Source organism: Perognathus longimembris, chromosome 15 (genome assembly GCF_023159225.1).
Source record: "Perognathus longimembris pacificus isolate PPM17 chromosome 15, ASM2315922v1, whole genome shotgun sequence".
Classification (NCBI taxonomy): Eukaryota; Metazoa; Chordata; class Mammalia; order Rodentia; family Heteromyidae; genus Perognathus; species Perognathus longimembris.
This window is the reverse complement of record NC_063175.1, coordinates 47,690,625-47,707,496: the sequence shown is the minus strand read 5'-3', so window position 1 is coordinate 47,707,496 and position 16,872 is coordinate 47,690,625. Positions and strand designations below refer to the sequence as shown.

The 16,872-nt window shown below is 45.1% G+C and overlaps 1 protein-coding gene and 1 non-coding gene across 5 annotated transcripts in view; both read right to left on the bottom strand.

Moving 5' to 3' along the window:
- Positions 1-2,222: 2,222 nt before the first annotated feature.
- LOC125364326 lies at positions 2,223-2,326 on the bottom strand. The gene has a single exon (XR_007213485.1). It is a non-coding gene; the product is annotated as a U6 spliceosomal RNA (small nuclear RNA).
- A 3,630-nt stretch (positions 2,327-5,956) lies between these two features.
- Positions 5,957-16,872, bottom strand: part of Malt1 (MALT1 paracaspase) — a 51,941-nt gene continuing 41,025 nt past the window's right edge. For 3 of the 4 annotated variants that reach the window (XM_048363227.1, XM_048363228.1, XM_048363229.1), the window contains 7 exons: positions 16,694-16,871; positions 15,575-15,649; positions 14,571-14,698; positions 12,283-12,432; positions 9,757-9,914; positions 8,043-8,168; positions 5,957-6,618 (listed from right to left, as the gene is read on the bottom strand). In XM_048363227.1, the coding sequence (XP_048219184.1) occupies positions 6,181-6,618; positions 8,043-8,168; positions 9,757-9,914; positions 12,283-12,432; positions 14,571-14,698; positions 15,575-15,649; positions 16,694-16,871 (1,253 nt within the window). In that variant the 3' untranslated portion in view covers positions 5,957-6,180. The remainder of the gene's footprint in view (positions 6,619-8,042; positions 8,169-9,756; positions 9,915-12,282; positions 12,433-14,570; positions 14,699-15,574; positions 15,650-16,693; position 16,872) is intronic. The other variant, XM_048363230.1, reaches the window with a different exon arrangement.

The window sequence follows — 16,872 nt, the reverse complement described above, 5'->3', positions numbered from 1 at the left end:
AAGGGGTGTTGCGGCTCACATGGTAGAGTGCTAGCCTTGAGCAAAAGAAGCTCAGGGAACAGAGCCTAGAGTTCAAGCCCTCGGACCAGAAAAACAAACAAAAACAAAACACAAAAAAACCAAGTGCTGGGCACCAGGAGGGAAACCGAGGGGCCCTCGGGGACCAGGCAGGGCGGTTGGTGACGAAGTGTGTGCACCATCTGCCTGTGTGTGCAAACCTGTTATAGGGGCAGCGGGAAAACTTGAATCCCAATGGTCAGATTGAGTGCATTGCTGCCTTGCCAGTGACTGGAGACCGACCGTGTTCAGAAGCAGCAAACTGGCTTTTCCAGCACCTTCTGAGCCTCCCCAGGGCGGATCTGCCCCCGAGTAGCTCTCCACCCCACCACAGAGGTCCCCTAAGCCTTCTTTCCTGGCGGTGCAAGCAGGTGCGGGGACTGTGGGAAGGTGCGGAGGTTTAAGCCCTGGGCTGGAGAGGCCATGGGGAAGGCCGGCCTGCACTGCCCCCTGTCGGCGGTTCTGGGGCACAGCCTTCCCAGCGCTGGGAGGAAATGAGCTCTAGGCCAGACCCCCACCCCCACCTCCCAGTTAGGAGCAAGGCAGCAGTGCAGAGAGGGGCGCCTCAATTCCTGAGACACCCCCATATGGGTTCCCAGCCAGCCCATCCCTGCCGGGGACCCCCAGGGTTGTACCCCCGGGCTGGCCCCCCGCTGTGTGGTGCAGGCTGATAGACAACAGGCCATTAGTAGGTTATCAGGACAGACACTCTCCCTGGCAGGCCGGGTGAGCTTCATTCCTGGGGAGCCCCATGCCTGCCTAGGGTGCCCCGCTTTCCTCCTGCCGCTGCCGCCCCGACTTCCTTTCCAAAAGCCGAGTCCAAGGGCCCTGGATCTGGACTCTCAGCTTCTGTCACCTCGGGATCTCTGGAGTCCTCGTGCTCGCAGGCCGGGCCTGCTCTACTCGGAAGCCACACTGGTCTACCCAGAGCTCTGCTGCTGCCGCGCTGCCCCAGCTCCTGCAAAGCCGCCCAGCGCCCAGGGACTCATCAGAAAGCTTAGCACGGAGTCCCAAGCCCTCGGGGTGGAGCTCTCTGCTTTCCTCTCCCTCTCCATGTTCAATGACGCGGTTGCCTCTCCGTCTGTCACCTTCCTGTCATTTGAAGAGTCACGGATTTGATCTACACGACACGCTATCCGTTTGACCTTGGGTAACTGACCTTCATCTATACGAGGAAGACAACAATAGGAACACCAGGCTTCTTCCACAGGGGTTCACAAATGCACACGAGATGAAGCGCTTAGAACAGCACCTGGCACTCTTTAAGGGTTTGTCATTGTTATTCAGGGGAAAATGTGGGCCACACCTTCTCTTTGAGCGCCCCTTCTTCTGTCACTCTGATTACATGCGTGGGCATGCAACCAGCCCGTGTATCCGGGTCACAGCAGTGCCTGGACCACAGCTTCGGGGACCTTCTCTTCCAATCCACCCATGCTTAGGAGCACCCCTCCCCCAAGTCACTCAGCACCTGGGACTCAGCATTGTCTTAGAAATCTTGAGCATTAGCGCCCACCTCCGGCAGCAGGTACCCCCACTCCAGCGCCTGTGGGCTTCATGTTACCCATGCGCATTGCCTTTCCTGGCTAGTCTTTTTTTTGGGGGGAGGGGGATCTCCTTCTTTGTTTCTCAGCCCATCAGATCCTTCTAGCTACAAGAAAATTTCCCCTGCTTAGTTTATACTCTGTGTGTGTGTGTGTGTGTGTGTGTGTGTGTGTGTGTGCAAGCGCACTGGTCCTGGGGCTCAGGGCCTAGGCACTGTCCTTGAGCTTCTTTTGCTCAAGGCTAGCCCTCTACCACTTGAACCACAGCTGTACCTTCAGCTTTTTGGTGGATTGTTGGGGATAAGAGTCTCTCAGATTTTCTTGCTTGAATTGGCTTTGAACCCCAGTCCTCAGATCTCAGCCTCCTGAGTAGCTAGGATTACAAGAGGAGTCATAGAAGAGTCGTTTATACATTAAAAAATATGGAACAGGGGCTGGGAATGTGGCTTAGAGATAGAGAGCTTGCCTAGCATGCATGAAGCCTTGGGTTTGATTCCTCAGCACCGCATAATCAGAAAAAGCTGGAAGCGGTGCTATGGCTCCAGTGGCAGAGTGCTAACTTTGAGCAAAAGAAGCTCGGGGACAGTGCCCAGGCCCTGAGTTCAAGTCCCAGGACTGGCAAAAAGAAATATGGAATGCTTCAAAAATTCGCTATAATCCTGGCACAGAGGCCATGCTAATCTTGTCAGTATCATTCCAGGTTTACTCTCTGTTGCGCTGAAGGGAGCAGTATTACATTCTTGGTCACTTGAATTCTCATTAAGATTTTTGTCTCACATATTCCTTTCTTCACTCAATCAACAGTGTTGAGTGACTTTTACATGCCAGGCACTACTTCAGGCCCAGGCAGACATTAGGCCCTTGATTCATGCCCACTAGTCGAGACTAGTGGACATCAGCCCTCCCCCACCCCCAATTCCACAACAGCAAATTGAGAAGAGTGTCAGAAAAGCAATCGGTGGGGTGCAGGATGGAGAATAGGGTAGAGCCAAAAGAAGAAGGCCTCCAGGGAGGGGACTAGGAAAGTCAGCAATCGGAAGCCATTGGAAACTGGTGAGGATGTTTCCAGAAGCACAGCCTCGTGACTGCAACACTTTCTGAGCTCACTGATTGCCACTGAATGGAGTTAATGACGTGAGAGGCAAGGGGAAGTGGAGAGGATGCGCGCGGCTGCTTCTCTGGTAACTTAGAGGGCGGAAGCAGAGAACAAGGAAGTTCCTCCTCCCAGCTCACAAATCCACAAGCAGTGACAGCCTCACCTGGAAACCACTACAGACCCGTGTCCCCATGCAGCTGGCTCTGACCCAGCTCTGTGTGTCATCTGTTAATAAAATGAGATCACTGATAATGAAGAAATGGAGCTTGGGAAAGACAAAAAGGAGTCGGAGTCGAGCGTGCGCGCGGAGCGTCTGGGCAGGGGGACAGGTTCCCTTTTGTGGCAGGAAGAAAGGCCCATATGGTTGTCTGCGCGCACCGGTTGGTAACGAGGCTTTTGCTTCTTCAGCAGGTGGTTTCTATTTTCCCAAGAATGAGCAAGGCTCAAGTCTTCCTTGATGAGGAAGTCACCAGGAGAAGTGATTGAGTAGGTTGCCATTGTGACACTGAATTTCCCAAGAATAAAAGGGAACAGGCTTCAGGACGAGGGCTAAACACTCCCGATCCGTCTCTCAAGGTGGAATACCGTGGCCTTTTGTTTTGATCTTACAACCCTGGTTCTAAGTTTCCAGGTCCCTTCAGGCTCCCATTTCATTGGAGAAGTCTCAAGGCTGCGGGATTCAAGGGCCGGGGACCGGCAGGGGGCGCCAGAGACGGTGGCAGAAGGGCTTCACGCTCAAGGAAGGGTTTTTTGTTTGGAAACAGAAAGGTGGATTTTATAAAGGAAGATTCCCCACCCCGGTCCAGGGCTATTGCAACAATCACCGCTACTTGGTGTCTTAAAGCAGAAAAATATTCTCTCATAGATACCTGGAATCCAAATAATTAAAAAATAACAACCCACAAACCTAGCACTGGGGCGTTCTTGAACCCAGAGCCTAGAGCTCTTGCTTGGCTTTTCTTTCTGGGCTGGCTTTGCATCTGGAGCATGAGACTTCAGCCTCCTAGCATTGTAATTGTGAGCCACCAGCATCGGGCTGGGATGTTAAATTTTATCGAGTGCTTTTTCTATATTTATTAAGGTCTTCTCTGCGTGTTTTGTCTTTTATTAACATTGCATAGTGGGATCCTCATTCATCATTATGGAACTGCAATCTTAGCCACTTGCTACAATTTACTTATAACGTCTGAACCAGTATTGGTGGAGCCCCCAATATGCATGCGGCCAGCTAAGGCTGAACAGAGCAGTGTCTTCCTGCTTCACCTCACAGACAAGAGGATAGAGGTGGAGGAGGCCGTCCAGTGAAGTTTGCGGCACCGGCGGGCAAATCAGAGAGGGTCGCAATTCTAACCGCCACTTCTTTGGGGGTGACCTCAAGTTAAGTCTTCTGAATCTCATTTGCACTTTGGAAAAATCAAACGTATAATCTGCCAGTTTTCAGGACTCAAGCTCATGACCCATGGCATGTACATGTTAAATGTACATATATGAAAATGTATATATGCACACACACACACACACACTGGTTCTAAATTCACTCATTACTTGTGTGGGCTTACAAAATCTAACATCGCTGAACTGTGGCGACCCACCGTGACTGAGTTTTGGATATAACCAACTCTATATCAGGGACAAATCCCTTTTGATCATAGTATATAATCCTTCTTTTATAGGTCGCTAAATTCAGCCTGCTAGTATTTTGTTAGCGAGTTTTGCATCTGTATTCACAAGGGGTACTGGTGTGTCGTTTCCTTGTGATGTCTTTGGTTTTGATGTTGCAGGAACACTGGCTTCCTAGCACGAATTGACAATTGTTCTCTTTCTGGGAAGAGCTTACAAAAAGCTGGGGCTAATATTCATGTCTGGTAGACTTCAGCCTGGAGTCCTAGGGGCCTGGGATCGTCTGTGTACGACTGTTAAAATTAGAATCAACTGTCTGGCGTTGTAAGGCCCTGGCTTTTGTCAATCTTTTTACTACCAGTTGTCTTTTGAGGCTTTTGTTAGATAGAGCCAAAAGTGATAAGGCTAGAGTTCCCAAAGAAAAACATGCTATTGTGGAAGACAATGTCGGTGCTTGCAAGATTCAGATAAGCAGCTACTGCAAGCATTTATATCTCTATACTTTAAACAAGTATTTAATCACCTCACAGTGGTTTAATGAACTTAAAGCAAGAAATTTCAGCCTTTTCTATGGAAGACACGCAAGCCTCCTCCTCCGTGACACTTGCAACGAAGTCCTGTAAGTATAAATGAAAATGTGCACATTGCTTAATGTAGACATGCCTGCCTGAATACCTATCTTAGGTGAGCTGTCCTTTTACCTACAAAAAGTAATGCCCATCTCAGAACCGTCAGAAAGGCAGCATGTAGTAGAAAACCCCTGGGCTGGGATTCTAGAGATCTCAGTCCTGGTGCCGGCTGCAATTTAGACAAGATGCTTCTACTAATTCCTCCCACTGTCTGCGGATCAACAGAGTTCTTCTGGTATTAAACAAAATGACTTATTTGTATAGAAGTTCCATTCTCATAGCTTTTACTTTTTTGGGGGGTCAGTTGTGGGGCTTGAACCCAAGACTTGGGTGCTGTTCTTGAGCTCTTTTGCTCAAGGCTAGTACTCTACCACTTTGAGCCACAGCACCACTTCTGGTTTTCTGGTGGTGAATTGGAGATAAGAGTCTCACAGACTTTCCTGCCCGGGCTGGCTTCAAACTGTGATCCTCAGATCTCAGGCTCCTGAGCTAGGGTTACAGGTGTGAGCCACTAGCACCTGGCTCGTGGCTTTTACTTCTGGTGAAAATAAATTTTGTGGTGACAGAGAATCATGAGAGTATTTTATGATGTGCTTATGTATACCCAGCCATACTTCATTTCCTAGTTTCAGTGCTGAGGATCGAACCAAGGGCCTCACACAGGCCAAGCAATGTTCTACCACTGAGTGCCATTCCCAAATCCTACACTTGATTCTTACAGAACAAGTCATCCAGTTCAGAAAGTTTTTTGGGGAAGGGGGACAGTGCTGGGTTATGAACTCAGGTCCTTCAGCGTGCTAGGCAGGTGCTCTACCACTTGAACCATGTGTCCAGCCTTTCTGCCTTCTTTTTCAGGTCTTGTGGTTTTCAGTTTTTGTCCAGCCTAGACTGGACCATGATCCTGTTTTGGGTCTCCCACTTGGTGAGGATGAACAGGGCACACACCACACCCAGCTTGCTGGTTGAGATGGGGGTCTTGTTAATTTTTTTGTCCAAGTTGGCTTCAAACTGCAGTTCCCCGGAACTCTGGCTCCTCCCTTCTCCTCAATAGGCAGGAGCCTGTAGTGCCCAGCCTCTTAAAAATCCTAAGAGAAAACAAGTTGATCTGAGCCCTGTGGATGAAGCACTAGTAACTTTATACACACGCATTTGCACACGCAGCTGCCTTTTCATAATGCCTCTTTTTATTTCGGGTGAGGCATCTAGTCGTTGGGATAATGCTTAAATACAAACAGGGTCACTGTTCAGAGATCCGGAGCCCGTCGGAGAGGCTGAACGGCATTTCGTCGGTCGTCTCGACGGGCACGTTGCTTCTCCCAAACGGGCAGGGGCAGTGGTGGGCGGGGAACGCGGAGACGAAGGCACTGGGCGTCTGGCTGCAGTGGCACCGGTCTGGCGGCACGGCGCTGTCTGCCCTGCCCGGAGGTGAGTGGCAGACCCCGTGGAACGAGTCCTGCGATGAGGGGTACTGCGCTGCTCCCCTGGAGGGGGCGGGGCTGTGGCAAGTCCCATCGGACACGAGGCACATCTGGAAGCAGGCCCTCCGGCCCACGCCGCGGTGCATGTCCAGCTTGGCGATGAGCGGCTTCCCCACGCTCACCTCCTGCTTCTCCTCCACGGTGTCCTCCAGCCCCGAGTACTGATAGGACAGACACACGGTGAAGACCAGGTGCTCCTAGAAAGGACAAGAAGCCAGATCACTTTTTATCCGCTACAACAGCGTAGCCACCTTAAAACATCGCTCTTCCTGAAGCAAGAAAACCACACTCAGCCCCCTCTCCCCATACCCAATACCAAGGGCTTCCCTCCACGCCCCTTAGAACAGAGGGTCCCTGCAAGAATCTTCATCCAGCATGGAGGGGTTTAGCACATCGAGAGAGTTCTTAGGAAGCCAAGCAGTCAAAAGCAGGGCCCTTATGTCCTCTTCAGGTGCAGAGCGCAGAGGCATTTCCAAGCCTGGGGCTTGGGACTTTTCCTGCCCTCCATCGGAGGCGGAGAACTGTCCTCTCAGGTAAAAATGATCTGGCTTTACACCTGAGGTAAGCTGCTGTAAAAACACCAGGCTGCTGCGTGCCGGTGGCGTACATCTGTAATCCTAGCTCTTTGGGAAGCTGAGATTTGAGGATTAAGGTTCAAAGCCAGCCCAGGCAGCCAAGTCTGAGAGACTCTTACCCCCAATTAACCAACAAAAAGCTGGGAGTGGAAGTCTAGCTCAAGTGGTAGAATACAAGCCTTGGGCAAAAGAGCCCAATAGAAATCCAAGGTCCTGATTTCAAGCCCTAGAACCAGCACACAAAAATATGAGGTAATAACTGAACTGGAAAATACTAAGAGGAAACTTTCAGCAGACTGGCTACGAACAGCTGAAAATAGGTGTAGGCCTGGCTGTGTAATCACTGAGGGCCTTTTCCAATTCCCAAATTTTGGCTGCATTCTACGATCCTGTAGCCATGGATAAACTACAAACTTAGTGTGTGCAAGGATGTGCTTGCACTAGAAAGCTTAACCATGTAGAGCAGCTAGCTTATTTACAAATCAACTGAAAATGAAGAAGGTGAAAAAGAAATGTCAGGTTTCATAGGCAGTCACAAAATAAGGAAATCGTTATTTTTAAATGCTGATATGTTTAAAAATAGAATATAGCCTATAGGCCCAATTTTTCAATAGACCAACGTTCCCCCCAGGCTGGCTGGGCCTGGTGAATGACCTTTTTACCCTAGTAACTTCCTCAGAAAGCTCAGTTCCAGAGGATCACCGTTCAAAGCTAGCCACAGAAGAAAAGTCCTTCCCGGCTTCAATTAACCAGTAAAAAAGCTAGGTTGGAGGTGTGGCTTCAGTGGTACAGAGCCGGTGTGAGGCCTTAAGTTCAAATCCCAGGATCAGCACATACCTAAAAATACCCTAATACCCTAAAACAAAGAGACCTCAGGCTACCATCAAGGAGAGGATTTAATATAAAAAGGTTCAGACTCGCTACAGATCTGTTATCTCTGTTTCAGCTGAACACACAAGGAAGCAGCCGAGCCACGCGCCATGCCACAATCCACGCGCGGCTTCTCATTGCTTTTCATTAGCAGCTATAAAGAGGCAAGGACTGACCTTTAACTTCTGCAGTGAGCTGAGTCTAGTGTAGAGGCAGTGCTTGGGAAGCTCCTTTGATACTAAATAGCTGCCGGTTTCTTCAGGAGTCCCTTTATTTGCATCTTTTGGATCAATATCCAGGTCCTTTAAAAAATAAATCAGTGAAAGGTGAATAATAAAATTGATGAAGGTCTCAAACGTGGTGACACCAAAACATTTTAACAAGTATTTAACACTTAGGAGGTATTTACGTCTCTCATGAGTTTTGACTTGAGTATATAATCTCTCATCCAGGACTAATGAAACAGGAAAGGGACATTCTCTGGCCATACAGAATCCTAAATTCTATACTCATGTGTTTAAAATGCAGAGTCAGCTCAGAAAGGGTAGTGTCCTTTCAAACTGTCCCTTGAAAACCTTCCTGTTCTGCTCGTTTCCTTTTCAGGAGAGAGGTATGTTAGTGTTTGACTCTTCGGCTCTCTCCATTTTTAGCATCGCTTCGGGAAGGTGCAAGAGTCATGTTTTGACTGGTTGGGAGGAACGGGCCTGTGGCGTGGCTCAAGTGGTAGGGCACGTGTAGCAAGCTGGAAATCCTAGGTTCAAACCCTAGCACGGCCAAGAAATTGAATAATAATAAGTAAGCAACACAAAGTCAGCCCTCCCTCCTCCAGGGAGAAGCCAGTGGCTCTAGACAGGCTGCGCACCCAGGGTGATCACCCCATGCAGTGCTGCTGTCTCGGGGGCCCAGCAGACCTATTGCTTGAGGTTCCAGGCTGCATCATTTGCTTCCGCATGAAGCAATGTCCCCCACAAAGCCTCTCTAATGAAAGTCAGGTTTATTTTTCACTTAGTTCTTGCTTCTCTATTTGTCAAATCTATACAGAAAAGAGTATCTCTCTATTGGCTTTTTAATACCAAGAGAAAATAAATATAATAAACAGAACTAAATTTATATTTATAAATGCTCTATATGCTACCAAAAGTTGGGTCTTGCATTGGTATAGTAACTTATATTGGAAACAATAGTTTCTTAAAAAAATAAATTACTGTTGATTGGGTGCTGGTGGCTCACCCCTGTAATCCTAAGCTATTCAGGAGACAGAGAGCTCAGGATCAGGGTTTGAAGCCAACTCCGGCAGGAAAGTCTATGAGACTCTTATTTCCAATAAACTACTCAGAAAAAGCCAGAAGTGGTACTGTGGCTTAAGTGGTAGAGCGCTAGCCTTGAGTACAAAGAGGGATAGCACCCAGGCCCTGAGTTCAAGCCCCAGGACCAGAAGAGAAAAATTACTCTTGGAATACTTACAGAATATTTTATTCTTCCATTTTTGATATCCTAATTTAGGGTCTTAAAGTATTTTGGCAATTGGCGTTACTAAACTAGAAATAAACTTGCACATTTATTAACTTATTTCCTTCTTTCTCAGTGCTAGAAGAAGGGATGCAGGGCCTTCCATTTGCTAGGACAGTGCTGTACCACTGACCTATGTCCTCAACACAAAAGGGGAGTCTCAGGCTAGCAGCATGGTTCAAGTGGTAAAAGGGGAGTCTCAGGCTAGTAGCATGGTTCAAGTGGTAAAAGGGGAGTCTCAGGCTAGCAGCATGGTCTAGCAAGTGCAAGTGGTAAAGTGCCTAGCAAGTGCAAGGCCCTGAGTCAAACCCTTGTATTGCCTCACAAAAAAAAGAGCCTTTAATAAGCAAGAACTTATCATTGTACTTAAAAATGACTTACAAGTGGGAAATCAGTGACATAGGCATCACACGTTATTATCTCAGGTGGTTTGTGGACTATACTTGTATAGATTATCATGACATTGGAAAATTCGGCTGCAAATCCTAATTGAATCTGCACACCACACTGAAATTTAAGGCACATACTTTCTGGAAGTTCTGGAAGAGAATAAGGAGAACTCGTAAAAATTATTTAAAGAGAGTTTTCATTTACAAGGAACATAAATACTAGTTTTACTAGAACACTTCCCAAAGAACCCATTAAAATTTTTAAAATTCCAATCTGATGGGACAGAAAAGAAACACACCACTTAAATTTTTCTTCAATGACTATTTACAGTTGACATTTCCTGTATTTCTTTCTTAATTATTGATATTTTTCTACCTGTGGAGATTACTGGACTTGCGATATTTACTTATTTTCTAAATTTAGTTAAAATTTGTTGGTAGTGCTGAGGATTGTACCCTCGGCCCTGCACGTTAGGCCAGTGCTCTAGCTATCAGCTGAGAACAGCCTCAAGCAAGCCCTTTTGTATTTCTGTTTTGGAGACAGGATCTCATTAATTACGCTTCTATTGGCCTCAAACTTGCAATATTCCTGCTCCCAGCTCCTGAGCAGCTGGGCTTATAGATGTGTGCCACCATGCCCAGCCAATTTCCTTATTTGTTGACGGAGGGATCCTCGTATCTTTTCTCTTATCATTCTGCATGGGCTCTTCATTAAAAAATTATCTCATTAATTCATTTTAAATACTTTCTCTGGAACCTAAAGGTAAATGGACTAAAGTCTGTCTCTGCCTTTCCCTCAATGAGGAAGGGTCTTACTATGTAGCCCAGACTGGCCTTGATTTCTAGATCTTCCTCCCCTGACCTGCTGAGTTTTAGAACTGCAGGCTTACACTATTGCACCTGGCTTAGTTGCATCTTATAAAATATTTTGTTTACTATTTATTTTAAATTAAAAAAAAAATTTTTTTTTGCAGTACTAGAAATCCAACCAGGGCCTCACACATGCTAGACTAGTGCTCTATCGCCGAACTACACCCCCATCCCTGTTGATCTTTTACTACAATTTTGTTTACATTTTCTTTGGTGAAATACATCCAGTTAGGGCTGGGAATGTGGCTTAGCGGTGGAGTGCTTGCCTAGTAGGCACGAAGCCCTGGTCCGATTCCTTAGCACCACATAAACAGAAAGAGCTGGAACTGGTTCTGGGGCTCAAGAGGTAGAGTGCTAGCCTTGAATAAAAAGATGCCAGGGACAGTGCTCAGGCCCTGAGTCTAAGCTCCAGGATTGTCAAAAAAAATAAAAAATACATCCAGTATTTGGCCAGTACTGAGGTTTACTGAGGGCCTCATTCTTCCTTGCTCAGTTGGTGCTCTACCACTTGAGACACACCTCCAAGCCTGGGTTTTTACAGATTATTTTAGAAATGATATCTCAAAGATTTTCCTGCCCAACCTGGCTTCAAACTGTGATTCCCCATACCTCAGCCGCCTGAGTAGCCAGGATCATGGCATCAGCCTGTAATCTATAATATTACCCACCAGCCCAGGCTCTATAGCCAGCTACCAACACTAAGCTGAATTCATCTGTTTATACAGTTATCTGGGATGCTCAGATAGCTACAGTACTTTACTTTTTAATGTATAATATAATATGTTCACCAAAATGTATCTAAAAATACAAAGAATTAAAAAAAATGTGTGTGTATGTGTGCGCGCGCGTGCGCGTGCCGGTATTGGGACTTAAACTCGAGTCCCATACTCCAGCTCAGCTTTTTTCTGCTCACAGATGGCATTCTACCACTGAAGGTATTTTATAGGAGTCAAATAAACACAATTATTTTTCTATTAGCTCTAATAGGCTATTCACAGTATGGCTACCTGGGGGCTAAAAGAAAAACATCTTCACTGCAGTCAATCACTTCAACTTCCTTTCCACTAACGCACATAGAATTGCCAAAAGGTAGCTAAGCCAGGGACTGATTTCCACTTTGTCTTCTTCTGTCTTTATCACTCCACACATGGGGAGAAGGCACTAATAAGCCACATCGGTCTCCACGGTCATCTGCTTCAGCCTCAAACCCTCTGCAGCAGGGGCTGCGCTCAAGCTACTGTCCGGATGAGACGTTTACATCCGGGCAGCGCAGGGCAGGGCAGGGCAGGGCAGGGCAGAGTCCGATGTGCGCAAGGACCCATGCGTCACACTCCCACAGTGACAGCACAGGGAAAGCTAAAGACTGTGGACCAAGACAAAGAGAAAATCAGCTCATGTCAAAACAGAAGAATTCAACATGGCCGCTGAAATTTCACTAGCTGGATAAATAATGAAGTAAACAATATGACAGGTCTAACATCAGATAAATCGTGTCATGTTTACAACAGAAACACATGTTTAGATTTGGATCGGCCAACATTTTCTACCATCACACTGGGAAGAAAGCTATTTAGCCAGAAGAAAAAGACTTTATGAGTTCAAGGAGTTTATTCTGGAACAATTTCCCAAGAGCCAGACTTCACCATACCGTGAGCCTTGGCCCACTGCAGATTCCGCACCAGAGATTCCGCGGAACAAGCTGTCCCCTGGATTGGATCCGTGAGTGCTCTCTTTTCAGATAAGCTGCTCCGGATCTCTAGAGCCTGTTTGCCTTTGGTAAGGTGACATTTACCCATATCTGAAAGAGAAGAAAGTGAATATTGGCTGCTGGTGGCTCGTGCCTACAATCCTAGATACTCAGAAGGCTGAGATCTGAGGATTGTGGTTCAAAGCCAGCTTGGGTATGCAAGCCTATGAGACTCTTAGCTCCAATAAACTGCCCAAAAGCTGGAAATGGAACTGTGGCTCAAGTGGCAGAACACTAGCCTTAAGCTAAAAAGCTCAGGGACAGTGTCCAGGCCCTAGGTACAAGCCCCAGAACCAATGTGTGTGCACCCCCCCCAAAGTATTATTATTTCTTTTGCCTGTCCTGGAGCTTGAACTCAGGGCCTGCGCACTGTCCCTGAGCTTCTTTTGCTCAAGGCTAGCACTCTACTTCTTGAGCCACAGCGCCACTTTCAGCTTTTTCTGTGTATGTGGTGCTGAGGAGTTGAACTCAGGGCTTCATGCATGCTAGGCAAACACTCTACCACTAAGCCAGATTCCCAGCCCCCTTATTTTTAAGACAATTAATTCTTTTCTGTTTCAAATATCTAGTCTAGCCTGGCACCAGTGGCTCATGCCTATAATCCTAGATACTCAGGAGGCTGAGATCTGAGGATTGCAGTTCAAAGCCAGTCCAGACAGAAAAAAAACATGAGACTCTTATCTCCAAATAACCACCATAACAACAGCTCAAAAATGTAGCTCAATGTGGTAGAGTGTTAGGCTTGAGCAAAAAAGCTCAGGGACAGCTCAGGCCTTGAGTTTAAGCCCCATGCCTGACCAAAAAAAATATTGTAGTCTAAGATCTACAAAGAGCATAGTATCTTTTTATAAAGTTTAAACAACTCAAATACAAATATTCATCCATTTGGGGAACATAATACAAACTCAAGAAAACAATGTAAGAAGAAAATTAAGGGAATGGCCAACAAGAGTTAGAAGATTTAGAATGGAAGAGGAGCAGGGAAAAGGCAGAGGAAACACATACTTTAGATGCAGGTTCTTCACTAACAGAAAGGGTCAGATACAAAGCACACAAATTCAAAGTGCTGTGTTAATACTGTATAATTATTATGATTCTATTACTCCTTTAATTGTTTTGTAAAACTGGTAGGCTATTTCTGCTGATGGGAACAATGCTCATGGCATTAAGCACTGTATATACAGGTGTACATACAAGCACACTGTGTACACAGAGCACACGTGTGCATACACAACACACATGTGCATGCACATATACACAACACACATGTGTACATGCATGCATGCATGCACACAGTCTGTTATTGCCTTTTAGGCAAAAAAGACAAGGTATGTTTGACGATAATCAGTAAAAAGCAAAAACTTCCTAAAAAGTTTACAAGAAATTCAGTTGCACTCACAGTACATACTAGTTGCCATGGCAACTTGGTAAATAAATATGGGACAGCATGTTTTATGGGTTTTTTTCTTTTCTTTTCTTTTCTTTTTTTTTTTTTTTGTCCATTGTGGGGCTTTAACTCTGGGCCTAAGCACTGTCCCTGAGCTCTTCAGCTCAAGGCTAGCGCTTTAACACTTGAGACACAGTGCCACTTCTGGTTTTCTGGTGGTTAACTGGAGATAAGAGTTTCATGGACTTTCGCCTGGGCTGGCTTTGAACTGTAATCTTCAGATCTCAGCTTCCTGAGTAGCTAGGATTACAGGCATGAGCCACCAGTGCCTGGCTATGTTTATGTTTTAAAATCTCAGTTTGAGAATACTTGACATAATCCAAGAGTCATGTACATATACTTATAAAGCAGTAGAATCCTTTCTTCTCCCTCTCCCAATGAAAGCTTAGAGGAAAGTTAACACGAACTCCAGATGTTTCAGTCTGAGAAAAACATTGTCCTGGGCTTAAATCAAAACCCTATCTCAAAAATAACCAAAGAAAAAGAAAAAAAAAAGGCTACAGGTATGGCTAAAGCAGTAAAGACCCTGCCAAGCAAGGGCAAAGCTCTGAGTTAAAATGCAGTACTGCTTCCCACCCCCCAAGTTACTAATTTCAAATTCCTAGTACCAGTAAGAATAAAACCATCACTAAGCAGAGAACCCTGATTTGGTTTATATCCCCTTTATTTTCTTCCTAGTGATATATATATATATATATGTATATATATATTTTAATATATATAAAATATTTTTTAAATTTACCTTCTGCAACTTCATCCAGTAACACAGTAATTTTCTTATCTTCTAATAGTCTATCTTTTAGAAATTTCATGAAGATTCCATTTGCCAATCCAGAATGCTGGATTTCAAAAGCCTCTGCTCCTTGACACCTTAAAAATATCAAGAGAAAGAAGTGAAATCAGTTGGATACAGATACACAAATATCCTATCTTTTTACTTCCAAGTGAAGCTAAAATGTTGAACACATAGGAGCAAAGGCAGAATAGTGGTTAGTGGAGGCATGAAGTAGGGGAAGAGGGGAGATGCTAGCTGAAGGGCAAAATGCTTCTTAGACAGAGGAATAAATTAGTATCTAAGATGATGAACATATTAATTAGCTTGATTCACTCATTTCATCTCATCACTTTGCACCTCCTAAATATATCTATGTATAATTTGTCAATATTCAATAAAAATACACTTTTTTTTTAAAGAGGGAAAAATTTCCCTCCATCCTGGGGCTTGAACCCAGGGCCTGAGTACTGTCCTGAGCTTCTTTTGCTCAAGTCTAGCGCTCTACCCCTTGACTCACAGCTCTGTTTCAGGGTTGTTTGTTTTTTTTTTTTTTGTAACTTATTGGAGGTAAGAGTCTCATGGATTTTTCTGACCAGGCTGGCTTTGAACCATGATCCTCACAGATCTCAGTCTCCTGAGTTGTTAGGATTACAGGTGTGAGCCACCTGAACAGGTGTGCCCAGCTAAAAAAGGCATTTTTAAAGAAGCAAACACTTGCCAGTAGGACGTTCATAAACACTTCCATTTGAATGGCACTCAAACTAGTTAACTTCAGGCAGGAAGTAAATGCTTTGGTGCTTAGTAAATAAGCTACCAAGAATGGAGTGCTAACGTCAATTATTTACAAGTTTTTTACAAAGAACACAAAGAAGGCAAATGTATGTCTAGATGTCTGTGGATATCTCAAAGGTGTCTAATCTACAACAAGAAGACATAAATGAATAACAGGAATCTCAACCAAGTTTCCTTACGTGGCATATCCAAACACAATATTGGCAGTGACTTTTAGTGCATCCAAGATTGGGATGGTATCATCATAGTCATTTCTATTTGATAAAAAGGATAGATACAATAAAACAGGTTAGAACAGAATTCTTCCACAAAATAATAGAAAATACAATACTACGTTAGTATACATAATTTAAAATTACAGAAGCAAAGTTCTTTTCATCCAGTCAGTACCACATCTACCAAAAAGAATCCAGGACTCCTACAATGCTACTACAGTAGTAGCAAGGAGTCCTATCTTTTGTAATCATTGTTTTCTTTTCTTTTTTCTTTTTTTGGCCAGTCCTGGGCCTTGGACTCAGCCTGAGCCCTGTCCCTAGCCTCTTCTTGCTCAAGGCTAGCACTCTGACACTTGAGCCACAGTGCCCCCTCTGGCCGTTTTCCATATATGTGGTGCTGGGGAATCGAACTGAGAGCTTCATGTGTAGGAGGCAAGCACTCTTGCCACTAGGCCATACTCCCAGCCCTTCTTTTCTTTTTTGAGATAGCTCTTACCATGGAGCCCAAGCTGGCCTCAAACTTAGGATCTTCCTGCCAATGCTGATATACCGGCATGACCAACACATCTGGCTTGTTAGCTTTAAAACTGAAGTTATGTTTGAATTTTGGCATTGGATTTTGATGAGTAAAAGCCGAGTAATCAAAAAATTAGTAAAATGGTGAGGAATAGTCATTGGTTTTGTTCCTTGGGGATGCAAAGGCAGACAAGTGGGATCTAAGACTTCAAACATCTACTCCAGCCACCTTCAGCCTTTGCAAGAGCAGGCCATGACCTAACTCTATGGCTGTAGTTTTGTTACTTGTTGAAGAGATAGAGGCAGAGGCTGGAAGAGCCAAGCAGCAGCATTCTAGAGAGCTGACTTCTTGTGTTCAAGTTCTTCATTTTCTTCCATACCAAAGAGGCAAAGAGTTAAAATAACTAACCATCCATAGCAAAAATATATTGTCCTCATCTACCTTCGGTTTCAATGTACAATCAGAAATTCGTAAACTTGTATGGCTCACAGTCTCTCACAGGCCTGCCTTAGGTTCGTCAGTTCCTTTACACCCCAAAATTACTTAATGAAGATTAGATATTTTACCTTTTCCTACACATATCCAGCAAGAATACATTGAGTCCAGTTTCTTTTTCTTGCATTAATTTCAATATACTTTGAACACACAGACAATTTTCAGACCTATATGGATTTGGAGCATCAACGGGGACCATAAAACTGTTCCCAAAATTTTCATAACCATGTCCTGCATAATATAATAACCC